We start from the raw sequence: 21594 nt of genomic DNA on the forward strand, positions 1-21594 counted from the left end.
GAATCAGGGCAATACATAATGTTAAAATAGAGACTATGTATGTGGGGAAGGTTTTTTTTAGGAATGAGATACTCGCTTCGAGGAACACCTAAATCTTCCAAAGGAGAGGAATTTATGGCTTCTTATCAGAAGAAGATAATTTCTTCAGGCCTTGCTCAGGCTCGAAGATGCCATGGGGATTAAAAGAAACAGCTGACATACAACAGACAGAGTTTCTTGTTTTAAATAGAATGTATGGATAACCATGAAGTATATATGAATATGCAACAAGTGTATTGTTTTAAGGGTGATTCCTTTGTTCACAAATGCTTTTCATGACTTAGTGTCCGAGAGCATCTGGATGTCCATAATTCTTTGCTTTTTATTGTCTTGTAATTGTCCTAACTCTAAACTTTATTACTCTAATTGTATTACTATTTTTATAACCATTTTATTATTATTAAACTTTAAAAATTTTAAAAACGCCAAGTGATTGGTGTTTTTCACACTTTGAATCAGGCCCTTTGTGAAATAAGTCACCTTTTACTCAAAGACATGTTTTCACATGCGCTGTGAGTCCAGCCCTTTACGCATTCCCAGCACAAGGACAATCTATTTTTTCTTGCTTGACCTATAACTTTTGGTAGGCATGAAAGTGCCCACAGGGTAAAAGCAATTGAGCATTTATACCTGGCAAATGAGATTCAAATGCTGGACCTTTCTCAGTCACTAGTAGTCACTGATGCTTCTGTCTCTCTCACTTAGCTAAACCATGGATTTTTCTGGTATGATAAAAATCAAAATCCTGCTCCTAAACTGTAACTTGTTCCCAGGACCTGTGTGACAGAGAACCCAGCTGAAATCACATGTGAACCTGAAAAACATTACAGTCATCTTTCTAGAGTTAGCACATGCAAGCTAATTACAGTCCTTGAGCAGAAAAACACTTAATATGGGTTTGAAATTAGTGTGACTACAAGAGACTAAAGTGATAGAAGCAGGCTGCACTTTTCACAGCATATCTGTGGAGTTAACACCTGTTAAAAACTGTTTTCTGCAGCAAAATATCAGTGGCATGTTTCTCCTCAGCAGCCCATGAGAGATGATGGCTGCTTCTGACTCTTTCTGGAAACCAAAGGGATCAAAGATCTTCCTACAGAGCTCTGCAGAGGGTCACACGTGAGGGATTTTCATGTTCCTACAGGCTGTTTGCACATTTGCTATGTCATTTCCCCATCTCTGTTGGAGTAATAAATCCTTTGGGACAGAAGCTGCCTCCCACTGTGGTATAGCAGAGAATTTTACTTCCAGTCTCAGTGGAGGCTTTTAGCTCTTACTGTAAGATGACTTATAGCAGATAACTGCAATATAGATGCTCTGTGGTCTTCAGAAGGATCACTTGTCTGCAAAATTAGTGTGTCACATGTCTCAGGTAGAGTTTGTTTCTTGTTTATTTATTAATTGAAAACACCTTGTGCCTAAAGGTAAAGCAATCAAAAATTATTAGCTTTCATTTGGATGAACAGATGTCATTTTAACCACAGTTTTTGGGGTTTTTTTTGTTGGCTATATTTGGCAGACCCTCACACAGAGGCAGAGCTTTTTGATTTGGTCAAGTAACAGATCATTAAACACAGCACCAGGCAAACCCAGGGAACTAGAAAAATTTATAGGGAATGCCTCCAAAATAATTCAGCTGCAAGTTAAGTAGAACATACCTTTCACTTGTTCACTCTGGCCCACTGACTCAAACAATAAATACACTGGGCAATTTAACAGGTAGCTGATGCCAGCACCTGTGGCTACAGATGGGAAGTGTACTTGATGCTACAAAAAGCAAAGTTGGTAAATTTGCTGTAGGATCACAAAAAGCAACATCAGCAAGGTGCTCTGATATGTTTCATCATAGTTACTTCTTTATTGAATTCTTTAAAAATTTAAAGAAAAAAATAAAACCACTTAAATATTCAATTTTGAACAAATTAGTAGCTGTGAAACCCATACAACTGCACAGTTTATGTGCAGCAAGTCCTAGTACTTATTTCTCTCTTCCAGCAAATCCCACCTCACAAAATCAGCCAAATTTGGGTAGAGGTTTTGCACACCTCTTAAGCTTGTAGATAGACAGCTGGCTAGAAAATCCACTTCTTTTGCAGAGTGTGTTATGTTTCCATGTTTTGTTTATTCCATTAGTTTATTTAGGGTGAGAACATCCTGCTGTGAGCTAATTTAATATGAGAAAAAAAAAACTTTGTCACCGGACAATGGATACAAACAATGTATTTTCCAAGTTTCTTTACACAGGTTGTTTGTTTTCTGTCAGAGGGATGGAGAACACAAAACTTATCATAATAACCCAGGCAGAAGAGGGATCCTGGCTTTGGAGGAGTAGAAACAGTATCAGTAGTAAAGAAAAAGTTCCATATGAAGAGAGTATGATTTTGTTCTACACCCCTCTGCAGACTGACAGACAGTGTATTTTGGTCATAATATTCCATCACAACACAAGTTCCCATCCCCCCAAAATGTTAAACCTATTTGAAAGTGCAATTAAAATCGATTTATGCCAAATTTCATGAGAGCTGCACAAGAAAAAAAAATCTGCTCCACAGCTTACAGCACTTTGGCTTTTGATATTTTTCTCATTAAAGGAAAAGTCCTATGATGGGTTAAACAAGTGACAGAGCAGGAATGAGAAGCAGCAATATCTCCCTGCAGTAAAGGGGAGCTGTACCCACTCCTTCCATGCTGGAAAGCAGAGGAACAACCCTCATTTACCTCCTCTGCTCTTCATTTCATGCACTCTTAAAATTCACATTCCTTTTGTCAATTTTCATGAAAGAGGAAGCAGTGAAGTCATGCATTTTGCTTAGAGAGAAATATAAATTCTCTCTGAAACATAACCAAATTTCGCACCTCAAGAAGTTAGTAGCAGACCTTTCTTAGAGAGCAAATTTTTGCATAAATGTACAGTTTCATTCTGACCACCTCCAGACCTGAGGATAATAACTTGAAAGTAGGTAGAATGTGTCAAACCAAAGGTCTGCAGAGGTCAGTATTCTCCCTCTAATTGTGAATATGAGGGCAGGCTGTTCTGTGTTCTGTTAATTATTGTTATTTGTTGTCCTCTGGTATCAGTTGTTTTTCCCGTTTTTTATTCATTTTTCTCTGTTTGCACTCTCATGCTTTGTAAGACCTCATTGTTTCCTTAGGTTCGTGTCTGGTCCAGCACAAAATGGATGGAAGAGCATGGGAAGAGAGCAAAGAGTTAAGTTTTTCCACATGGGATGGAATCCCAGCCTTCTCCTCCCACTGTGTTTGTGGCATCTGGGTTTACTCCCTTAAGCTGCAGAGCTTTGGCTGCTCTGCATCAAAACAAGACTGCAAACCACGGCCTGAATCTATAATGGATGATTGCTGAAACTGTTCAGAGATGCTCCATGAATATTTTAGTTAGAGATGGGTCAGCCTACGAATACAAAATACAGTTGCCTGTTACATGGTCAATGAACAGGTGTAGAATGGTAAATCAACAGCATTGTCTCAATTTTTCCAAAAAATGCCTGAACCTTCTTTGAAACTTTTGAATACATGGAAGAATTAAGTGTTTGTACTCTGATAGGGCAGCTGTCAGAGTCTATACCCCAATAATTTCAGTGGGCTTGGGAGATCTTGAGGAAATCAAGTCTTGCATGGGGTCTTATATTTGAAATTTTTTCTTAATGTCTATTTAAAAAAAAGCTTCATCTTAATCTGCACAAACTATATTTTCTCTTGGTTTTGTCTGGATATCATCAAAATCAAGTCCTGATTTATCAATATAAAGCAAAACCTGATGAAAATTTACAAACTATGTACATTGTTTCTAAAACTTAGAACAGGTGTAATATTTTTTTCTTACATAGTATACATACATACTACATAGTATCACTGGTAGAGGTGTCAGTGTTTTGTGTTCAGTTATTGTCATTCAGTTATTCAGTTATAAAACCACAGGTAAAAAAATTTTACCAGTACTTGAATTTTCAGTGCTTCACTAGAAAATAGTGTCTGAGGAACCAAGTGGAATGTGCATCTTATACTTGCATTCAGGAAATATTGTATATATAACTTTGAACATAGTGGGGAAAAGTCTACTTTAGAGCTAAGGAGCTGATGACTGAAAGAAGTTATGAATACAAACTCTCCAACTATGAATATAACAGATAAGTCATATTCATAATACAGAAAAACCTCTAAAATTTAAATGGGATGAAGCTGTGACTTTTATCCTTTCCCTGTCTGTGGATTTGGGTGTTCCTCAATGTCTTACAGAAAATATTTTTACATGGCACTTTAGACCTAGGAGCAATCTTCCAGTCTATAAACTCCACATTTAATTTCTGTTGGATTTCATTTGTGTCCTCAAAATTCACTCTAAATTACACTCCCTTAGTAACAAAAAGACACCTCTAAAGTAGCTGCTCTGAAGATAGCAGGACAATCCCAGTTAGGACCTAGATTATAACAGGATATTCTTGTCAGTTGACCCAGAGGAGTCAGAAAAGGTGGCTAAGATACAAATCTGACCTTTTGAAGTGAAATCTTGCTCAGAGATTTGATCTAGGCAGCATTCTCCCATTTTTCCTATTTGACCTTGTTACAGGTAAAATGGGAGCTTCAGACAAGCCCTGCCTTAGGCTAAGATTTTTGGCAGCAGCTTGAATTTAGGCAGTCCACACCTAAATCACTTCAGCCCACAAGAATGGTAGATGAGGTCTATTACAAAATGCATTATTTATTGAATAGATAGAAGATTAGGAGTCAAAAGGCTTTAAACAGAGTTAATTACTACACAGTACAAAAGAACCACTAGTAGATTACAAGAAACAGGGCACAAGATTAAGGTACCTATATTAAAGCTAGCAAAGAAACAGTTTAGATTAGAAGTCAATGTTATTTACCACCAAAATTACAATAGTGTGCATACAGTCCTTTCACTCAATCCCCAGCAGAGTAAGCACAAAGAGCTGGTGTCATGACTTTGGGGACAGAGCTCCACATGTTTCCAGGGAATGTGCAGAAGATTTCTGCTTTGTGAAAGTCTGGTGTAGCTTTTACAGTTTGTAAAGTGAAGCATCTGTCAGTCAGAAATTCCAGCTTGTCTTTTTAAATGTGCTTCCACAGCAAGATGTTCACTGTCACCTAAAAGCATCAATTCCTTGGTGCTGAAATCTCTCACTGCAAGGCAAACTGTCTCGATTGAGTCACCAAAACTGAGGTGAGCTTATGTGAGATGACCTGAGATGTTTCATAAATTAACCAGCAGCTCTCGTGTGGTGGGGGAAATGTCCTGCTGCAGACCTTGCCACGGACCTCACAAACTGAAAAAGCCAAGTAAGTGAGCTGGTGATCACAGGGATGGCTTTTGTTTACTCCAAAAATGTCATGGTCAAAAAATGCTACTGCTCAAATGCCAGTTTTGCGTGTGTTAGCAGAGGTAAAGAGATTTTTTACATTCTGGCAATCTCAGCTGGAAGAAAGAGAGTTTAGTATCTTAAAGAGAACAGGCAAAGTAAAGATGATGCATTTACTAATATAAATAAGTATAAAATCTACATCTTGAAGTCCATATTCCAAGTCTTTAACTTGATTGTTACCTCCACTTTTATATTCAGGAAAGCTGAAAGGACATAAGGAATACAGGCAAACAAATGTTCAGAATTAAACAAAATCATATAATATATAGCAAGTACTAAAGCTCAGAAAAAATCAGGATATGCCAATGTAATTTATATTCCTGTGCATTAAGACATAGCCTTTTAACACTTGATATTACATTGTTTTATTTTAGAACTTTTAACTCATCATTACTGGATTCTTTGCTCTTCTCACCAAACACCTATAGACTCCAGACTAAATTACTTGTCTAGGGTGAATACAACACTAAAATTTTCCCTCTTGGCACTCCATGCATTACTATAGAACTGCTTGGGGGAAGTCATCAAGTTCAGAAGTGGAGGGTCCAACATGAAAAACTCAGGTTTGTCTGTGAGAAGACGGTGTGAGTGACTACCTGCAGGGATAACTGGCATCTCCAGCATTGCACTGAGCTACTTTGAACGAGGAGCACAGGTATGAGCCTGCCAGCAGAGGAGCTGGTAGTGTCTGGCACTGGAAATGTCGGGAAAGGTCCAAGCAGGAGCTCTGACCCATTTCCCCCAAAGTACATGAAGACCATGCAGCACCCTCAGACAAAAGCAGCAATCCAGAAGAATTTAAATAATACCCATTTGCTATCTGACTCCCAGATGTCATGGAGCCAGACACCTGCCTCCATGATGGCATCTTTGAAAATCTCTACAAAGCAATTTCTCAGAAATCTGCAGTTACCAAGTTCCAGTGCCCCCCTTCACAATGCTAAGATGATGAAGTGCATTATTTATGGATTCAAATGGTACATTCTTCTTCCAAAATGATTGTTGGATAATTGGGATAATGCCCTTGATTGTCTGCCTAAGTGAAATCTGGGTAGTAAATAATTCTTGGCTTTCAGCCATTTGATCTGTAGTCAGAGCTGACTGAAAACTTACCATCAAGACATTCAAGAATACTTAATCTTTTCAAATAAACAAAATATATCACAGTAGTACTCCTCTTCCTTACAATACTGTATAGTATTTCAGATTAAAATAATTTAAAAATATCTTTTCCCCCTTCTAAAAACTTTTGCAATAATGTACAAAGCAATTACGACAATATTTTCCACCTTTTCTCCTCATCAACCTCTTCCCATCATCAATCCTCTTGTCTAAGTAGATGACAGTCAAGACTGCAATGGGAAGGTTTCAGAAGGAAGTTAAGAAAAGGTCTTCAGATTCCAGAGAGCTTTACAATGTGAAATGGGGGAAACTGAATCAATTTGGCTTATAAAAGAGAGGGTTAAAACTGTGATAAATTTATTGGATGCGTCCACATTGCAGTAGTGGAAATAAATATACCCAAGGACCATAGTGGGATCTCTGTAGCTGTACTGTACAGCCACAGTAACATGTGTTTGGCATGTTAATTAACCCTGAGTTAATTGTCCCTGAGTTAGTTAACTCAGGAGTTACCACAGCTTTTCAGAGTGAATTTTGCAGAGAGCACTGAGTCCTGGTTTTGCTGAACTGAAGGAGCAGAGAACTCATCTGGACAAGTTTGAAGCCTTTTGCTACACTGGAAAGGATTTTTTCCTCTTGATTTCCATGTCTAATGTGGAGAGGTTCCACTTTTGATAAATGTATGAAAACTATCCTTCTGTCCTGCACTGTAAAATAAAATTTCACATCTGGTCCTTAAAACACCTTGCAGAACCCAAGGGCAGGAACTGCACCACAGAAATATCATGGATTATGATGTATGAAATACTTGTGAAACAACAGGTCAGCATCAACCCATCAACAGTGCACACCTGAGCACCTGTGTGGGGGCAAAGACTCAGACACCATGTACGTGTTCTGTTTTCTGGGCCTTTCTCATCTTTGTTTTCCAAGAAAAGACGTGGTTTTCTGTTGGTTAGATTTGCTCCAAGCTACAACAACCTACAGGTGAGGTGCCAGTGTCAATAAGTTTCAAGGCAGTTGGACTTCTTCAGATCCTCACACTTCTACTCTGGAATACTCCTGGGGATAGCTGTGAAATTTCAACTGATTTGCACTGATCCAGGATATTGCCTTGGACTTATTCATGAATACAGAGATAAATAGGACTTACTGCAGAGAAAATAAGTAGATACCTAATTAAGTGGGTATTTGTATTGTTTCTAGAAGAATTTGGATGAAGATTGATTTGTCTCTGAGTGGGCAACATTGAGACATATCCCCAGATGGTGAAAATGCAATGAGAGAAGGGGGTGTGCACAAAGCAAATGTATGGAATCAGACTGTGCACTCTTTCCACAGTCTTGTGATATTTCACTGTCATAAAGTCTGATGTTTAATCTTGGCCTGTTGCTATGCCTAAGTGCCAAGTATTTATTAGAACAAATTATTAGAAAAAATAAGCCAAACAGGAAATTAATAAAGATTCATTTATGTGAAAAAAAGTTTCTCTCCATATCTGATAAACAGCCAGGCAGGCAGAGCTGAAGGATCTCCATGTCAAATGAATATTTGAGGTACTGAAAAATAAATTTCAGTGAATTACAGGAGGTCCACCTGAAAGGATGCTAAATGTAGCTTCATTTTTTATTCCTACTGGGCATGAAAAAAATTTTATACACAATAAAATCACTAGGTGGAACTACAACATGTATGAGACTTAAGCTTATTAACTTGCCTTTCTATTGGTTTTCCTAATTTTGATAAAACAGATTAATCACTGTAGAGTTCCTCCTTATTTGGAATAAAAGGCCTCAATATCCCGTCATTTTTATTTCCTGATTTCTCATATTTGTCTTGTTAAACAAGCTCAATTGTTTGTAACCTTACCCCACTGATGCCATGGCAAATATCTATCAGGAAATCACTTTTGCTCAGAACTGCTCAGCCCACAAGATTAATAAAGGCAGACCACACGGACATCCAACACCCATTTCTTGGCACTCTAAAAAACCTCCTGCCATAAAACACCCTCCAGTTGCTTCCTTTGTCTTCCTCCACTATTACTTTTTCTCAATTTCTGGGCATTATCCATCATCATCTTAGCTCACACATGTTTGTTTTCCCCTGTGACTTTCCTGTGACTTCTTACGGTGGGACCATTCTCCTCCTTTTATAGGTGGGGGCACTGCAGCAGAATGTGATGTCAAGATGAGGAAAGGTGTAGGCAGCTGTGGGCCTCTTCCAGAGTACAGTAGGAGGAGGATGACAAACATAAAGATACAACAGAAAATTAGGAAATATTAATAAAATAAAATTAAAAAAAAAAAAAAACAAAAAAAAACCACCCAAAAAACAAATAACCCCCTAAAAACAAAACAAAAATTTAAAAAAAAACCCAAAAAAATATACCAAGAAATCACCCCCTTTAATTTGGCTTGGGCATTTGAGGAATCTAATGCTTTGAATACTTTCAGGGCATAAAAAGAATAAATTGTATAATCACTCTTAATAGCTTTTCTGACATCTGGGTCATTCATGTTGATGCTGTGTTTTATTTCACTAGACAGTAACCACAGAATCCAGAAATCAAACAAAAAAGAGCTCTCAGTGATAGAAGCATGGTGATATGTCACAGAACAATTCTCTCTGCCTTTGTTATCTGGGACCACCAGAAATACAGCCAGGAAGAGAGAGAACATCAACGTTGCTTTAAGATGTGTATTAACTCTCAGACAACCCCATCTCCACTTTATTTTATCCATTTTCAATTTACCTAATTTTGCAATTCACTCCTGACCCGCAGCACTTCATCTAGTTTCAGGGAAAATCTTACCTGATTTCTTTATCAATTCTCTCCAGACACAGTAATTATCAGCTCTGAGAAGTCAAGAGGGCAGTTTCTCACAGAAACCTTAAGAATAAGTGATTTAAAAATTTGTATAACAAACTATTCTAGATATAATAGTTAATTTTCCCCCTGAGCTATAAGGTTTGGGAGCTGAATGTTTCTTCTGTACTATTGAATAAAAAATGAGTTTCTGTTACAGATTTCTAAAGAAAGCTCCCTGACAAATATGCTGCAGATTTCTGCTGAAGTGATTTGGGTTGGTAGTGCAGCTCATTGCTTCTTATTTTCTTTTCTCATTTCATACCCAGCCAAGATGCCAAAAGTATAAAATCTTAAAGTAAGTTTTCTCAAGCACATAGAATGTGGTTCAAGTAGACATGAATGTTTTTGGAAAACCCCATTTTCCTGATAGAAGTGTCACATTAATGGGGATTTCTGCAGCTTAATGGAATAAATGCTACATCTGTGATAACCAATAACTTAACCAATGAATTGCTAAAATGCTTTTTAGCTCCTAATCTGTGACCTACTGTTTAGGCTTCCATCAATCTCAGGGATATTTTTTCCCCACAGCTGAATGGAAAAATAAAAACATTTTATTATTGAAAAGTCTTATTTTACATAGGTAAAAAATTTGCTCTGTTCTTTTTTACCTTTTCAGTTTTCAAATGATGAAATCCTTCCTCTGTATCCCTCAGCCAAGGGAACAGAAGTGACATGGTGCTGATGCATTTTAGGAGGACAAGGCATTTAGAAGGGTGGGTGCTGCCATCACCTGCCAAGTTGCCTCCCATGGGAAAACCAAATCAGTGGGAGGGCTGGAAGCACAGGACAGGAGGACAGTGCACTGCTGGGGAAACCTGAGCTGGCTTCACCCTGATTATTCAGGGTTTCTTTCAGTTCAAAGGCACAGAAGTTGGAAAGAAGCAACTTGGTTTTAAGAAGCTTATCACAGACCCCAAGAAAAGATGCCTGTTTTGAGAATAAATTGCCTCATCAATAAGCCAAAAGATTTGTTTTCTAATTTTACACTTAGTTTTACAGAAGTTTCAGACAAGCAATATCAGTATTTCAAATTATATGGATATTGACTTTCCAGAATGCTGGAAACTCACTGATGTGTTCAGCAGCAGGGCTGCTGAGCATCCCTGGAGTGCAGATTTGTTCAACCACTGGTCTCAGCCTCTTGAGAGCCTCTAGACAATCAGATACTGAAAACCGCTAAAATAAAGCAACTTCAGGCAAAAGTAATTGCTTTAATTGCAAAATTTGAGATGTCACCTGCAATTCAGTTTCAAAAGAGTAGAAATCTTTTTAAAACCCTGCTCTGTCTTGGCCCTGGCAGATTGAAAGTGAAGCCAAGAGTGGGGTTACCCTCTGCACAGGGCATGGCATCACACACTACAGCAGTAACTCACAGGAAAAGAAGCAAACCCACCCAGTCAGGTTTCATGTAACTTTTTATTAAAATAGTACTTACAAATAACACATCTTATAAAATTACAGAGCCCAATTTTAATTCCTGAATTTTACAACTCAGCATTAATATTGCCACATATTTAGAAATGGTGTAAAACAAGTACATTGGGATCTTTAATACAAAATAAACTTGTTTGATGGAACAAACTATCTCATATATCTATACAGAAAACAATTTTTTTTTCCAAACAAGAGCTACAATTAAAACAAGTCTTAAACTAATTAAAACTAAAACTACCTTAAACTAATTATTAACTAAATCTCCAAAGCAGAAATGGCTTCACATTAAACTATTCCATGAGAAATGGACCTAACATATGTTACTATATATTACTACTATATTTCGCAATATTAATTATATTACTTATATTGTATTATACTACATTATAAAAATATATTACCACTACATTACACTATTACTATATAATAATATATATTATAAGAGAGATCTATGTGATGGATTGCAGCTGGTTCTGTATGTTAATATTAAACAGCTGCAGCACTGGAAAATCCACAATAAAAGTTCATATTTTAAAATTTCAGCTTCCTTTAGGAGTCCAGACGAGCTCTTTTCTTTGGTGATGTCCCATCATCTTCACCATCAGGATAACCAAATATTTCAAAGATACCTCTCTGCCAATTAGAAGAAGGTAAAAAAATGAAATTCCCACTGTGAAAAAATACATGCTGCACATCTGTTTTGCCCCCAAGTCTTAGGGGTGAGCAATAAAATTCTTGCCACAGTTTTCTGTAGCTGCTCAGAAGCTAAGATTCAAATAATGCTCAGCTGTAAAAGGCATAAAAGAGGTATCACTTCCTGCATTTTATCTGTTTAAAAACAGTTATTAATTCCCTGATGGGGGACAGATTCCACAAAAGGCAATCTCACAGGGCACCAGCTGGGCAGGGATGAAAGCCAAGGAGTAGCAACAGTTCCAGCATGCAGAAGAGGCAAATTAACCTGTGCTCACCAGATTAACAGCAGACTCCAGTCCCGCCTTATCCTCCTTGAACCTTACCCCAGACTAGTCAGGGTTTCACTCTTAGTGAAACTAGTCAGGGATTTGGGTGAATTTGTACCCAACTAAGGTACCCTGTAACAGGCTATTGCTGACATTACACCCAGTAAAGCTCCACGAGGCTGCTCTGCTGTCCTACATGAGGACAGGAGCTTCCATCAAAGTTCTTTCTCACCTTGGGGGATGTCTCCACTGTGTTCAGGGTTGTGCACATTGGATGGGAGCCACTGGAGCTTGCTGGTGGTGCTGGTGCTGCCTTCTCTTCACCTTCATTGAGCTGCACATCTTCAGCCACCTGTGAGACTGCTGCTTCTTTGACAACTGTCTCACCAGGCAACGTGAAGGGGATGCTGCAAGAGACATGGGACAAGTGATTGAAGCTTTGCCTGATGTTTCAGACTCAGCCAGGTCATAAATGGCTTCCAAAGCTTTAGAATTAATTGCCTTGGAGAAGACAATCCAGCTTCACGAGTACTCAGGTGATAGTGAGGCAGACTGAATCCTAATTCAGAAGAACAAAGCAAGATTCTGCCCTTCATAAGCTGAGAATTTTCTGAGCAGAACATTTAATCTACTGACCACATCAGCTCTACTCAAAGAAAGGTAGATGGGGGTTTACTCTAACCCAAGAAGTTTTCAGCCAAAATTAAATCCAATGCCAATCCCAGCCATCTGCTTCTGCTGCTATATGGGAAATTAAAAACCAACCAGCAGGCCTGCAGAATGGCAGTCACTGGCAGCCTCATAAGACAGAAACTGGACCATACCTGTTCAGTTGCTTGTTTTGCTGCTCTTTTTTGTGCTCATATTTTGTCTTCAGTGCCTGGAATGTGTGAAAGTGTTTGACAGATTGCAGTGCATCAGAGAAGTTCTCAACTATATGTGTAATAAGGATCTGAATATCCTCCTGAATAAGAACAAAACAGGGTTTTAGTCTCAAATGTTCACACACAGAAAGTCAGAAAGCTTTTAACTTTATTTTGGAAAGCAACTGATTCCTTGTCCAGAACCAAAATATTCTTGTCAAGAACAAATGGGAAGCAATCAGATTTACTCTGAGGAAAAAAGCTGAGATCTAGAATGAATTATTAAACTTCCCTTAGAAATGGATAATAGACAATAAATGTCCCAGTCCCATTTGTGACCCTTCCAGTAAAACAGGATGTTTGCTATCTTGGAAAATCTGTGAGGTCCTGGACGTGTTGGTGCTGAGGCTGTGCTGCTGAACTCACCTTTTGGATGAATTCAAACAGCTCCATGGAGGCAGACTTGAACAGGTTGCACTTATTCCCGTTGTCCAACACAGCGTTTACAACAGGCTCAAACAGGTTTCCCACAGTGATGTAACAGTTATAAAGTTCATCTTTCAGGCCAATTATCCTCCTCATGAAGCGAAGAGCAGCTGTGTGAAGAAAGACATTCAAGCATTCAACCAGGCTCTCACCTTCTTGTGGAAGAGTTGAAAACCCAGGTGTAACCCCAAGAGGAAGATGCACCCTCAAAGTGCAGAAGCAGATTTATTGATAGGTCACTTTTCTTTCCTTCTTGGACTTTCCTGGGTATTTGAAGGTCATCAGAAATCATGGATTTCTTTCTAAATTCCAGCAGTAATACATTCCAGCATGCATGAAGATAAACTATTAACTCCCCACCGTGCTTTTGTCCTTGTTCCCCTCCCAGAACCAGCCCTAAATCTTTAAATATCCTGGTTCACAGAATTTCATTCACTCTCTGTAAGGAGAACCAGGATTTAGGATATTATTAAGAAAGGACACAATTTCCACTGAAATGAGGCAAGAAATCTGATTACAAAGGATCCTGTCATGAAGATTTGAAAGGATCCCTGTAGACTTCAAAAGAGACAACAATCCCCTTCCCACAAGAAACTGCATTGGTCTGTGCTTACAGGCAGCCAATACCTCCTTTTTTCATTAATTAAATTTTTCCTTAAATTACTTAATTGTAGCCTGTAAAACACAGCAAATGAAGAGGAATTCTGAGTTCAAGTGTACATTGGTACTGCTACACCTTCCACACAGGACACACAAAGCCTTGAAAAAGGAAATCACAACAGTTCCATACTCACACAAGGCCAGAAATTTGTGTTTGGATTTCAGCAAGACCAGTATTCGTCTTAGGAGATCTTTCTTCATGACGAAATTTTTCATGTGATATTTGTGCTGTTCCACACAAAAAGACAGCAGCTCCAAAACTGAGGCGAGTGTTTCTGCTGTTTGATAATTATCTACAAGAAAAATTAATGCCATAGGTTGTACAAAAAAATAAATAATTTACTGTCAAAATACACTGTGCTCAGTTGCTATTGCAGTTGCTGACATATTTTTATTAGACTTTTGTTTTACTGGATTGATTTGGGAAGCAGGGCATTTGGTCAGAACAAAAAAAAAAAAAAAAAAACAAACAAATACAACTGTGGCTATTTTGCCTTTACAGTAAGTATTCTTTAAAATTAGACAAGTAAAACCATGGGATTATTCTCAATATACATGAAGGAAGTTCATCTTTACAAAATACTCCAAGTTATGTCAGCATTCACAGCTTCAAGAAAGGGATATGAAAATCCTGCCCCCAGAATCCCTGGGGACTTGCTTGCAGCAATGTATTCCCAGCAGGCATCACGGGTCTATTGCTGTTACCAGGACTGTAAGGCCTTTCAAAGGGAAAAAAAAAAAAAAAATTCATTACCTATTTCATACCATTCTTCTGATGTATCAGCCAGAAGCGGCGCTGTAAGAACATGAATGTAACGGTCGTAGAAGACATCGAGAAATTCAAATACTTCTAAATGCTAAAACAAAAATAATTTCATTAAACGCTGGCATTCACAGACAGCCTTATAAATAACAGAGTAGTAACAGAAGAAACAGCCTACAAAGAATTTTACTAAGTTTTTTGGTTCTGCAGCACTGTTCACACAAGATCAATTTCTTTATTTTGGGACAAATTTGTGTTTCTTGTGTCTCCAAATAAGCTAGCTATCACTAAAAGAATTCCCAGCATGGATGCTGGAAATATATACTGGAAAAAACACCAGTGACTCAAAGTGCTTGATAAAGTATCCTTAAACCATTCTGAAGTGTACGTAGTTTTGCTCAGAACAACCTGTAAGCCATTTTACAGGTAGTCTGGTACTTAACAATGGATTAAAACCTTTCAGGATTTATTATCCAGATGGAGAGAGCTACAGTCACATGGGATTGTGTGGTTTAATGCTGGCATGATGCCCCAGACACATACCTTTCAGCAGAAAAATTAGATTATTTTTTGCCTGTTTAAAGTCACTATCAGACCTCACTCCACTCAGTTAAAAAAAATCCTATAATTTTTTATCCTCTGCCCACAATAACAGCAATAGAGAATACCATTCTGCCATTCATGTTCTCTTACACTAGCTGTGGCCAGCATTTCATTTGGATCGATCAGAGCACACAAAATGTCCATTAACTGAATATCTCCTCCAAATTCGGGGTCAGGACGACAGATTATCCGCTTAATGATCTCAGTGATGAGTTGGGTATCCTGCAAAAAAAAAACCCAAAGAAAAAAATCACAAAATAATTATTCACAAGGATGGAATGAGTTCCCTATATTCTGCAATTAAAAAAAAAAAAAAAACAAAAACACAGGAATTTAGGTTTTATATTGCTGGTTATTTTCCTGTTTGCCCTAAAAGTGTTATATTCAACAAACTCCAAACCACTTTTACTTACATTCTCACTCTGCTGAGCCTCTTGTATTACAAATTGATGGATGGTGGCTGGATTAAAGTCTACTAGATAAGACAATATATCTGTAGCATCAGATCTAATTCGCAGATCATCCATTCCCTCACAAAAAAAAAAAAAAAAGGAGATTAATTTGTTAGAGTAAATAAAGTTTGGTGTTTATTATCACATGAAGATGCAAAGAGGAGGCAGTTTAAAAACTGGAGAACATTTTATTGCAAAAAATTTCATGACAAACACAATAATGTGGTTACAGAAGAACAACAAGGAACCAGACAAATCCTTTCCCTACTACTTTCCTCCTTTGGAAAGGACACAAGGTTTTCTGTGTATTTGAGAGCCCTAACTTAGGCAGGAAACATTCACAACATCCTACTTGCTTGAATATCTAAGACTTTATTGATTTTCTATGCCTGCTATCCGCAATTTATTAATTTTGTACTAAAGGACCAACTGTACAAATCAAGCTGAACCATAGTTTCTGTGCCCATTTACAGGCAACAAGAATCCAGAACTTTCCTTAAGGGATGTGATTTTCTCTGATAATAAAAAACAACAATCAAGCTTCCACATGAAAAAGTCATTTTCACCTTTTGACTACCTTGTCACAAGGACTTCATGGCCCTCAGACTTCTTCATCATGAAGTCTGAAAAGTAAAAATAGTAAGAGCAGTCAAGCCAGGCTACTCCAGAGCAGAACTGGACATTACCAGATCTGGATTCTGGACATTACTAGAAACCTCCACTCTTAGCAGAGTAAAACTTTCTAATCAGACTTACAAAAAGGTGCTCAGCAGACTAAAAACAAAAAACCAAACCAAACCAAACAAAAGAAAACAAAAAACCACAACCACTATATGCCTGTGGGCTTTTCTAATTTTATTAAAACCAGTTCTAAGTTTTCACTTACCATTAACATTTTAAGAATTGGAAGAAATCTCAGCTTTGACAAAGTTTGAAGAAATTCATCTCTTTTCTCGGGTAATGCAATAGAAAAGGCACAGAATTCCTTGAAAAACTTCATCTGGTGCACAAGTGAAAAAAAAAAAAAAAGGTTCTGTGTATTTGAGTCAGAAAACTCTCTGAAAGGAGGAAACAGTTACAATTTTACTGGGGACTGTACTGCCTGATTCTCCAGAAGTACTTCTAAGACTGCATAACTCTCAGAACAGTTTTACTTCATCCCTCTTATTTAAAGCCTTTGAGGAACTACCCAGACTGCTGACTTACCAATTCATATTGTTGCTCACCAGCTGTAGCTCCATTTGTTAATTTTGCAAAAACTTCAGGCAAAAATTCCTCATCTTGCTGTGAAGCACACAAAAAGAACAGAAATTACTCAGTGCCTTCTGAAAACTGAAATCTGATTGAATTTCAGATTCACATCCTCTACTGGTGTAAGATATTTAAGGATATATAGGACAACACTACACTTCTTGCAAAGCACTTAATTCTTTAGACTCCAAGAAACCCTGGAATATCTTCATCTCTCAAGGGTTTTGGCACTTTCTGCCATATCTGTCCACCCATTTCTCTGCACCCCTTTACATGGAAAACAGTGTAATAAATGTCCCTGGAATGAAATACCAAAAGTTATGTATTCCTTAAATACTTGTACAAAACCAGCTCCAAAGTTTTGCTCGGCAATCAAAGAGAAGGACTTTATCTTTTTACAGCCCATAAAAAGTATTGAGATATTCGCCTGAAATTTATCAATTTGAAAATACTAAAAATCCAAGGGATCAGAAAGAAGGGAAAGCATTCAAAACATTGTGCGAATGAAAGTGCCTGTGATTAACTTATACAGTGTTCACCAGCTTTAAATAATTTCCAAACTACAGCCAGAGGGATCTCTACAGATCCCACCTAAGCCACATTAAAAAACACTTACCTGCAATGCATGAAAAATCTCATTTTTGCTGGAGCCGATGAAGGAATTGAGGGTAGAAAGACAACGCACTTTAAGATATGGTGGGTTACGCATGATGATGGTGTGAATGTACTCCACCCTGGATGTCTGGAGGAATTTTTGCCTGAGTTCAGGGTCTCTGATGGGAATAACCTCCTGAAGCTTTTCTGTTTTGGCCAAAAAATCCCTGTGCCATCCTGGCTGAGCCAAACAAGGATCGTATTCAAGGCATCCAACAACACCCAGAATACACTCATCAGAAAACAGCACCTCAAAGAGAATGGCTTTGTCCAGGTACAAAATTCCTCTCACAATTTCAAACAGAAGATGCAAGCCTTCAGTGTTCTTTGCACTCTCACATTCTTGGAAAAGCTGTAGCAGCTTTGGAATATAGCCTTTCTTCTTCAAGGTCAGCGCTAGCTTTTTCCTACAGATGCGTGAGAGGCAAACAGAAGCCACCAGCTCTGCGATCTCTCCAAGTCTGTGGAGTTCACAGGGGGGAAGGGCCATCAAATGACTGACTCTACCCGTGCGTTTAGGCATTTCTCTTCTGACTCGAGAAGGTGCTGGGTGACTGCTAGAGAACGACACCAATACCCAAAGGGGACGAGAGGGAAGCCAGACAGGAGCTCACGCTGCAGTGCCCTCCTGCTGCTCTGCCACGGCAGTTCCTCAGGTGTTCTGCAGTCCTTGTGATGTCACCTGGATCCGAGCCTGCTGGTTGGCCAGTCCCTCTAACTCCCAGGTTTTAGAATGTTGGGCTCATGACCAGCCAGGGTCAGGCGACCAACGGCTGCTGTCTGCTGTTGGCCTTTTAGAACCCCTAGAGTTCCTTCCAGTGCCTGCAGAAGGCTGGAGAGGGCCTCGTCCCTAGGGCAGGCAGGGAAGAGGGGGAATAGCTTAAGCTGTTTCTATTGGATATGAGGAAGAAATTCTGGACAATAAAAGTGGTCAGGCACTGGCACAGGTTGCCCAGAGAGGTCGTGGCTGCCTCATCCTTGGAAGTGTTGAAGGCCAGGCTGGATGGGGCTTTGAGCTACATGGTCTAGTAGATGTCCCTGACTATTGCAGGGGCATTGGAACCACATGAGCTTTTAGGTCCCTTCCAAACCTAGCTATGATCAAATTGTCATCATGGAAGCACGCTGGGACACTTCCTGAACTGCCCTGCAGCTGAGGGCTATGGGCTTATCAGAAACAAGAGGCTAGGAAGTGTGTGTGTGTGTGTGTGTGTGTGTGTGTGTGTGGGGTGGGGGTTCAGTGTTAAGGAAACTTCCCTGTCCAACCACCCAAGAGGCACTCTGGAGTCACTCTCACATCACCTCACTTGGGACCAAGGCCTTCCCAGCTGTATCCCCCACTCCCAAAAAGTCAGACCAGGTTTCCTTACCAGCTTAGCCCTGGGTTTCCCATAGTAGAGTCTTACACATCCAGATCCTTAAAACAGTTTAATCATGATGCAGTAACTAAATAACAAAATAACAACTCAAGGTGGTGCCTCTGAGGAGAAACTTTGAATAAAGAGCTTTTATCCCCTCAATGTCTAATGTGAAGGTCTGGGCTCATTAGCTCCTACAGTGTCTCTGAGTCTCCTGGCTGCCCCACAGGTCCCTGCAAAGGGCAGTTTGTGGCCTCTTGCCCTATGCTTGGGCTCCTGCCCCCTCAGAGCTCAACCTGCATCTTGTACTGCAGCTGCATCCCGAGTTCAGCTGCACTGAATGCATTCTTTAACACCCACCTCACCAGCACCTGCTGAGAAAGTAATACAGCTGCCTGCAAGACACCAGGGGCACTCCTGGGGCGTGTAGAGAACAATTCCTCATCCAGGCATTGGACAAGCCATCCACAGGCTGTGGGTGCCCCATCCCTGGAAGTGTTGAAGGCCAGGCTGGATGTCTAGTGGGAAGCATCCCTGCCCATGGCAGAGGGGTGGGAACTGGATGATCTTTAAGGTCCCTCCTCATGAAAACCATTATATGATCATCCCAGCAACGACTCGAGATTGGGATCGCTGGAACCCTCCGGGCTGGTACATCTGAATGCCGTGTTCCTGTAACTCCATCAGGGAGATTCATCACCACCAGACACTGAATTGTTCCATCCCAACTCAGAGAAAAGAGACTTTATCAATATGTGGGAATTTCAATGGAAAGAAAAGGCTGATCACCAAAATCCTGGCCTCGGGCGGAATATTCCCTATAAAAACCACTTGTACCAGGGGTGGTGTGTGGGCACAGGGGGAACCTCTGCTGAGGCTGTCCACTCTGTGGCACACCCAGAGCCGATCCTGGGCTTGGCACTGTCCTTTTCCATGTGGCTGGCTCGGGTAGAATTCAATCGCTATAATAAAATTTTATTTTTATTTTTAATTCAGCTGGATCGATTTTTATCCATAACACCATCACATGGTCAAGCTGTTGTTTTTCTCTTTCTTTGGCATTTTGAGGTTTTCTTTTGTTACAGTATGAGTGTGTGTACAGGGAGGTGTCATTGTTTAACATAGCTTGGTTTTTAGAATTAAAGAAAGTGGCTTCTCCAGAGTGCATTCCCCATAGTCATGGAATTCTTCATTGGTGGAAACCAGGAGTACCATCTCCCCAGTACTACCATTACAAAGAACACACTGATACAAGCAACACAGAAATGTGCCACTAAAAAGAAAATGTTAGACTCCAAGGTCAGCTTTAGCTGAACAGAGGATATTGTAGCTATTCAGTGGATAAATATTAATGTAATTTTTTTTCTTGATCCCCTGCAACTAATTATCAAGCAGGGCTGGTCTGTCTTCTGCTGGGGTAGAGAAGTAAAAAATACAAACTCTGAATACCCTCAGTATTTTCAAAAGTACCTTATAGGAAAAGCATGAGAGAGATTTACATGCCTAGTAAGTATATACTCATTGTGTGCTTATAAGTCAGAAATAGATTTTTTTATAATTGAAATATTTTAAATGTGTTTTAAAAACAAAATGGTTTAATTTCTCAAAGGGAAAGAAATGCAAGGCCACAGAATGCCCAGTTCTTTCCATACTGTCAAATGAACTGCTTCCCCAGCAATGCTCAAGGGTTTTTGCTGCATGAGATCAGTGGAAAGTAGAGCAGTGGCATTTATTTGGTGAAGAGAGATTAAGGACATTATGCAGGAGATAAGAAGATGTACAGCCCTTATTGCAAGAGGTCCAAATGCCCCAAGCCCTGTGTGATCTGCCAGACTGGAATGAGGGCAAAATGGACCTGACTAACCCTTGCTGACCTTGCAAGATATCCATCACAGAAACAGAGATGTTCAGCAGTCTTTGCTGTTAAAGCAAAGGAGTTTGCTTTGTTCTAGACCCTCTTAATATGATTAACAGAAGGTTTGCAGAGTCTAGACATACCACCCTGAGGGACTGAGGAAGGCAGAAAAGAGACCCTGAGCTGCCTTCAAATATCATTACTATAATTTCTAATATCTAGATTCTAATTAATTAGATATTTTCATATGTTTTCATTAGCTGTAGTGCTGTAGTTGTATAATTATCACAGTTAAACTTTCTTACCCAGAATAAGAAACTCCAGAAACCCACATGTTCAGAAAAATCCCTTTCATGCCCTTCTATTTAGTCATTGTCATCTGAGCCCTGTATTAAATTCTAGCTACAAGCATTTCTACACTGAAATCCTTATTGACTAAATCTGTTGGATCTAAAGTTTCTCCCTCTGCATTTTTGCAAAATTGTAACAAAACAGAGCTGACAGAAAAAGACACAGGAAGCAAATGTTGGGGTGGGTGCCCATTCAGGCAGAAAACCCTCTCACTCCAGAATAATGAAATTTCAAGTACAAAAACCTGTGGTAAGGCTGGATAAGACAAGTAAAGCTCATTATTTTGTATTAAGCCACAGTACAATCAAGTTTACTTTCTTGCAAAAGACTGAACATGTCAAGATCCTGATCTTGCACAGAAAAACGAGTGAAAGTTACTGATATACTAGAAAGCAAAGTTAAGGAATGTGTACCTTGCCAGAAAATTGTAGTTATCAATTTTGCCACCAGCCTCAATGACAGTGGTT

The 21594-nt window shown here is 39.2% G+C and overlaps 1 protein-coding gene across 1 annotated transcript; it reads right to left on the reverse strand.

Annotated features, from left to right (window-relative positions):
• Positions 1 to 10832: 10832 nt before the first annotated feature.
• Positions 10833 to 18201, reverse strand: LOC100226208 (serine/threonine-protein phosphatase 4 regulatory subunit 3B-like). The gene is made up of 11 exons (XM_002197402.5): positions 17526 to 18201; positions 16865 to 16942; positions 16545 to 16658; positions 15620 to 15736; positions 15297 to 15428; positions 14595 to 14697; positions 13975 to 14133; positions 13121 to 13290; positions 12656 to 12795; positions 12064 to 12238; positions 10833 to 11502 (listed from the first exon to the last, which is right to left on the reverse strand). The coding sequence occupies exons 1-11, from the start codon at positions 18084 to 18086 to the stop codon at positions 11419 to 11421; spliced, it is 1833 nt and encodes a 610-aa protein (XP_002197438.5). The 5' UTR covers positions 18087 to 18201; the 3' UTR covers positions 10833 to 11418.
• Between the last annotated feature and the right edge of the window lie 3393 nt (positions 18202 to 21594).

The sequence above is a fragment of the Taeniopygia guttata genome, chromosome 3 (genome assembly GCF_048771995.1).
Source record: "Taeniopygia guttata chromosome 3, bTaeGut7.mat, whole genome shotgun sequence".
Lineage (NCBI taxonomy): Eukaryota > Metazoa > Chordata > Aves > Passeriformes > Estrildidae > Taeniopygia > Taeniopygia guttata.

Bases quoted from the DNA above. Each gene is read 5' to 3' on its own strand.
- LOC100226208 (XM_002197402.5), bottom strand. From the start codon at position 18,086: ATGCCTAAACGCACGGGTAGAGTCAGTCATTTGATGGCCCTTCCCCCC. The intron at 12,796-13,120 runs GTGAGTTCAGCA...GTTCTTATTCAG, and splicing joins TGTTTGAATTCATCCAAAAG to GAGGATATTCAGATCCTTAT. The intron at 11,503-12,063 runs GTGAGAAAGAAC...TCTAATTGGCAG, and splicing joins CAGTGGAGACATCCCCCAAG to AGAGGTATCTTTGAAATATT.